General features: G+C 37.7%; 1 protein-coding gene across 1 annotated transcript in view; it reads right to left on the bottom strand.

Annotated features, from left to right (window-relative positions):
- hook2 (hook microtubule-tethering protein 2) overlaps window positions 1-1,384 on the bottom strand; it is a 25,029-nt gene extending 23,645 nt beyond the window's left edge. Inside the window, exon 1 of the mRNA XM_034301647.2 lies at window positions 1,223-1,384. Coding sequence (XP_034157538.1) covers window positions 1,223-1,267 — 45 coding nt within the window. The 5' untranslated portion in view covers window positions 1,268-1,384. The remainder of the gene's footprint in view (window positions 1-1,222) is intronic.
- Between the last annotated feature and the right edge of the window lie 5,024 nt (window positions 1,385-6,408).

The raw sequence follows: 6,408 nt of genomic DNA, 5'->3' as shown, positions 1-6,408 counted from the left end.
GAAACTGTAATGCTACAGCACACAAAGACATTCTATACAATTGTGGTGACAGTTTGAGGAGGAACCACATATGGGTGGGTGTGATGGTCAGGGGTCCACAAACCTTTGGACATATTGTGTAAATATCATCAGAACATGACGTTACGAAAGAGACAAGAACAAGTCCACGTAACTCTCCTCAGCTTCAGGGTTAGAGATGAGCTGGGCCTGGCGTTGTGTTACTGATGCATCAGGTGGCCTGGAGGTGGCCTTCTCTCGATTACGCAACACCTTAAGTCTGGTTTAACACGAGAGACTTTGGACACGATGGAAGGAGCTGGAGTCACTAATCAATCCTGTGGAGCATTTTAATCTTTTAAGCACACAGACACATAGCGGTGTTCTTGGGCTTAGTACAAGATTACAAGAACGACAAACCGCTACAGGAACTCGGTTCCAAATCGTGTCTCGCGCTTTAGCCGTCTCCGTCTTCCTCCCACGAAACACGCAGAGTCGCGATGCAGCTTTTCCAAACATCAGGAACACCAAAAAATAATCATCATGCATCATCTTCGCTTTTATTATTTATACATTAATGTTATATCTTAACTAATGCACATTTAAGTGAAGTGAAGTGATTTATTCTGTTTTTACACAATTTATTATATATATATTTTATGCTGTTATTGTTTTCTTTGTGGCACTGCTGTTATTTATATCACTTTATTATTTGCTCTTTTATTTTTACTACTTTTACGTTATTTCTGTTGGTTTTTTTTTTAAGTTCTTCACACTCTTAATCACTTTGAGCTGCACGTTAAACGTATGAAAGGTGCTACAGAAATAAAATAATTCTTTTTCTTCTTATTATTTTTATTAATTTTATGATTTATCGTGAACCGTGACGTGTTCAATAAAACCGGAAGTGTCCAGTTTGCACCTGTTCCACGCTGGAGTGTTTACTAAAGCTTGTATGCTTCTGGAGAACTTTTTAGTGTTTTTATCTTCTCTAATGCACCTGACTCAGCTCATAAACTCGCTAACAAACCCTCTGCAGTGTTTAAACCGGTGTGCTTGAACAAGAAACACATTGAAACATGGTGAAACTCTAGGCTAGCTAGGGTAAGCTGTGCTAGCATGCTAGTCTGAGCCGGCTAACAGGTAGTCGGAGAGGTTAGTGAGTTAACTAGCACAGGAGATAATACGAGTTGATGGATTTTAAGCGAAGTGGTTGGTAACTCACCCAGCTGAGTAAAGAGTCACACAGCTCGGCTTTGTCCAAGCTCATAATGGCGGAGAGAAACACACGGAGCTAGCAACAACAGAGCTAGCGCGCGAGACACACACACACAGTGTGAGTTTTAAATTGTTGTTGCTGAGTGACACTCTCACGCGCAGCAGGTCGATGACCTCATCAGCGTTTCGGCGCACGCGCCCTTTTTTTTTTTTTTTTTTTTTTTTTTTTTCAACGCCGCTCCTGCGCCGACTTCCGTACTTCGCACGTTGCCATAGCGACGTGTTCACTACTGTTATTGTTGTTGTTTAGCATCGGTTTCATAAGAGACTTCCGGCAATGACAGGAGTACAGCACAAAACCAGTTACTTCAGATCACTTTTATATTTAATTATTTTTTTTTTAAAAAAAGATAAAAATGTTATAAAAAGACGTCAGAATATCCACAATATCTCAGAAAAGTGTGTTCTGACATAATTGTCATATTAGTTGTTATTATTATTATAATTATTATTATTAGTAGTAGTTGTAGTAGTAAAACCACTTAAAAAGCTATTTTTATTTATTTCATAAAAAATGTACCTGTTGAAAGTGTTGTACATTATGCAAGATTATTTTGTATTATGATGTCATCATGCTCATCATCACTGTTTTCATGACTGTTGTCATTGTTGTTATCATCATCACTGTCGTTGTCACCATCTTCATCATCTTCGTCGTCATCATCATCATTGTTTTTGTTGTCATTGCCTTCATCTTCGCTGTCCTTGTCCTTGTCAACGTCATCGTCATCCTGTCGTCATTGTCATTATCTTTATCATCATCATTGTCGTCTTTATTAATGTCATCGTTGTTACCGCCATTTTCATTGTCATCATCATCACTGTCATTGTCACCATCTTCGTCGTCATCATCATTGTCTTCATCATCGTCATTGTTGTCGTTGTCATTGTCTTCATCTTTGCTGTCCGTCTTTGCTCATCATCATCGTTGTCATCGTCATCATCCTGTCGTCATTGTCATTATCTTCGTTATCGTCATCACTGTCATCTTTATCAATGTCATTGTTGTTACCGCCATCATCATCATCATCATCATCATCGTTTTCATAACTGTTGTCATTGTCCTCATCATCACTGTCATTGTCATTGACTTCGTTATCATCGTCATTGTTGTCGCTGTCATCAGTATCATTTTCGTTGTCATTGTCGTCATCTTTGCTGTCCTTGTCATCATCGTCGTCATCGTTGTCGCCACTGTCATGGTCATCATCATCATCATCCTGTCGTCATTGTCATTATCTTCGTTATCATCCTCATTATCGTCTTCATCATCGTCATTGTTGTTGCTGTCGTCATCATCATCTTCGTTATCATCACTGATGTCTTCATCATCGTCTTTGTCTTCATCTTTGCTGTCCTTGTCATCGTTGTCATCATCATCATCGTCTTCATCGTCATCCTTGTCGTTATCGTTATCGTCATCATCTTCGTTATCATCATCATTGTCTTTATCAGTGTCATCGTTGTTACCGTCATCATCATCATCATCATCATCATCATCACTGCTTATTCTGAAATATAATTCTGATCCTGTGTAATATTTAATCTGCTACTTGAGTATTTTTTTCACTACTATCTTTCTTACTCCTGTTTTGTGATTACTAATTTACTTTTCATCGAGTCATTTTTATTGTTATTTTGTTTGTTTTTAAATAACAGCACATTTACTGGAGGTGTTTATTTATTTATTTATTTATTTATTTATTTATTTATTAGTAGCCAGGTAACCCAAACTTACATGTATATAAACAATCTTTCCGGGTTTGACCGCTAGGTGCCACTGTTTCACAAAATATTCAGTTTTATTCGTCGTCTCATCAGTTTCTAACGTACAGACGTCAGATTACAGTGCGTCCGATAGCCGAATCAAATCAGTATAACGTAAGCTGATGTTCTAGGTGTTTGAGTGATAAACAATGATTAGATACAAGTGTCAGAGTGAAGCAGATCATAGTGTTTTAGATGAAAGAAAAGAGAAAGCATGATTACACTGTGTACATGGTCAAGGTCATCTTACAACTCAATCAGGAGCGACTGTCACACATCTGTACTCTCTTAGTACCTTTCCATCACTCGAAGGGTCTATTGTCTGTTCTGAAAAAACTCACCCAGGAACATCTTCTTCTTCAAACACCTCCCAAAACTCAGCCAAGTTCCACAGTCTTGTAAAAGTTAAAGTTTAAAAACACTTTAATTAATCGTAAGTGAAGTTCAGGTTAAAGGGTTTTATCCAACTGTTTTGAAGTAAGGAAATCTGACCCATAACTAAAGACAGAAGGGATTCACTTAAGAGTTTCTTGTGCAGCAGACTTAAAGATACTTAAAGATAAACCTGAAGGAAAATTCACCTCAAGATGTTTTGTGCAACTGGTTTTTAGATCCAGTTTAGTGTTGGATAGGTTTAGTGAAGGGGTTCTGTAATGAAATCACAGATCTCCTCAGTACAGATTTAATTTCCTGGAACTATTAAAAAAAAAATTAGGAACATTATTTAGCCTAAAATGTGTGCAAGAATATTCTCGTGATTTATCGAAGCCAAAGAGTGGTTTTAATTCTGAAACTTCCCACCCATAGAAGCCATTTTCATTAAAATGTCATTAGATTCCAGCTGACATTATTTATAGAAACAGTAATTTTGATAATGTTGGGTTTGTGATTTCTATCACTGTAACAAAATCACAGACTGCACTATAAGAACCAGGGCCACTAATGACTAAAAGGTAGTGATGGCATGAATGAATGAATGAATGAATGAATGAAGGAGTGATTAATATAGTAGGTAATATCTTTAATTTTAATAAACTGACTTTTTAAGCCCCCAAGTCACAGGCAGCGTGTTTTTGATTTTAATTTTTTTTTCTTTTGGTTAATTTTAGAGCTTCGTGCCCCTTCCTGTTCGTCCCGTTTACATTTCTATAAACAGGTTTCAACACCAAACTGTCAGGAACTGGCAAAGATGACAAATCTCAGCGCTGTGTGCGAAGGACTTCCTCAGAATAACACACACTTCTCTCTCTCTCTCTCTCTCTCTCTCTCTCTCTCTCTCTCTCTCTCTCTCTCTATGTCTTCCTGTTAGGTCACCCAGATAAACCAGAGTATTCTAGTTTACCTACTCAACCCCACCCTCTTTCTCTTTCTCTCTTTCGCCTGCTCTGTGTCTCCGCCCCACCTGTTCGAGTGCACACCTTAGTGTCAGTGTGACTTCCTGTCCCTCCCATCCGGCGGCAGTCATACCTGAGCTTATTGCCATATTTGTCCATGAGCTTTGCTCTTTATTTGTTTTGCTTTCCCTCTCTCCCTCTCACTCTATGTATATATCTTATACTTAAAGACCCCTATATATATATATATATATATATATATATATATATATATATATATATATATATATATAATATGTATATATATTAGTTTCTCTTCTCTCACTTCCTCTGTCAGTCTTCTTTTATTTAAGCACATATATATTATTAGTGTTTACTCATATTTTAAGGAGGGTTTTTTTTTTTTTTTTTTTCTGATTCTCCAATAAACCAGACTCCACTTCCACCTCCATCACACATAAGGTGAGTGAAATATACACGGATAAACTCACAGGAATACAAGCACGATTACAAACAGTATGAATTCATTTATATCCCAAATGATAGCAAAATATAATGTAATGATAATATTCTCAGAACTTTCTGTGCTCCATTTGACATTAAACAAGATTATGCAATATATATTTAACTCTCAACACAGAAAAAAAAACAACTTGTACTTCCTCATTTTCACTAAAATTACTCGAGATCTTTTGCCCTTTTTTGGTAATATTATGATATGGATCGTCAGACTTCTTCATTATTAAGGCAAGCATATTTTATTGTAATTCAAAACAATGTAATTGTGTCCAAAATACTGGGTACAAACTCCATTAATATGTTGATTATTTAAAAAAAAAAAAATTTTTTTTAATTGAAGCATCAGATAACGTCATTACCTGAATGAGTCTAATATCGATGATGACGTCCTCTACAGCGCCATCTGACATGGCAGTAGAGGTTATAATGCCCTTCCACCCCTCAACCAGAGGTCTTAATTCCCCATCAACACCTCTATACCCCAGTGTGAGGTTTATTGTTTCTATAGTAACAGCTCAGTCACAGGGATTTGTATGGTGGATGTTTCACATCAACAGGTTTTCAAAAATTGTGTGTAATCGTTAATATGGTGAACACCATCACTGATTATTTTACTATAACAGCACATACAAAAGTGTTTAATTCCTCTTAGAAATAATGTCCCATTTAACCATCAGCAGGGGATTTACAGTGTTCAGTACATCCCTTCAAGTCCTAAGTCCACACCCCAATCACCCTTCATCTAGGGGTTATTATACTCCATCCACCCTTTAGCCACCATCTCTACCCCTCGCCATGACTCATCCACTTCTCAGCAAGAATTAAGAAAGCCCCATCAACCCCATAACGACAACGTTATAGTTCTTTACCCAATGCTGCACCTCAGCAAAGAGTGCCATCAACTCCTCAGCAAGGATTTTTAATGCCCCATTACCCCATCACTAGGGGTTTATAATGCTTCACCCACCCTTGCAACTCTACAGCAGGGGGTTTTAACGCTCCATCTGCTACATTCACCCTGCCACCGCTCACCAGGGGGTTATAATGCTCTATCCATCCATCCATCCATCCTCCTTTCACAGTAGCACGCCTGTGAGGCCACTTGCCGGGGTGGCTGGAGATGGAAGACTTACTCACCCGCTGAGGATCTGTGACTAATACTCTTCAGAGGAACGGGGGACGGGGATTTTGGTCAAGAGAGAAGGAACAGCTCGCTTATTTCTGGCACTGCACCTTCTACTCTAGTTCCTCTTTTCACTCGTTCCTCATTTCTTTACTCCCTCCCCATATACATACATATATACACACACACACACACACGTACATACATACATATACTTTTTTTTCTTTTCTTTTTTTTTTTTTTTACATCTTTGACGTAACTTTTTTTTTTTAAACAGAGTAGTCATTTATGAGCGAGTCCAGGCTTGCATATGATAACTCTTATAACAGCCATGGGCATAGTTAAGAGCAGGCCAGTGGTACTGTTTTTTATCATTATTATTATTATTAT

This window comes from Pangasianodon hypophthalmus, chromosome 29, assembly GCF_027358585.1.
Source record: "Pangasianodon hypophthalmus isolate fPanHyp1 chromosome 29, fPanHyp1.pri, whole genome shotgun sequence".
NCBI classification, from domain to species: Eukaryota; Metazoa; Chordata; class Actinopteri; order Siluriformes; family Pangasiidae; genus Pangasianodon; species Pangasianodon hypophthalmus.
The sequence above is the reverse complement of the archived record's forward strand: the minus strand, read 5'-3'. Positions and strand labels throughout refer to the sequence as shown.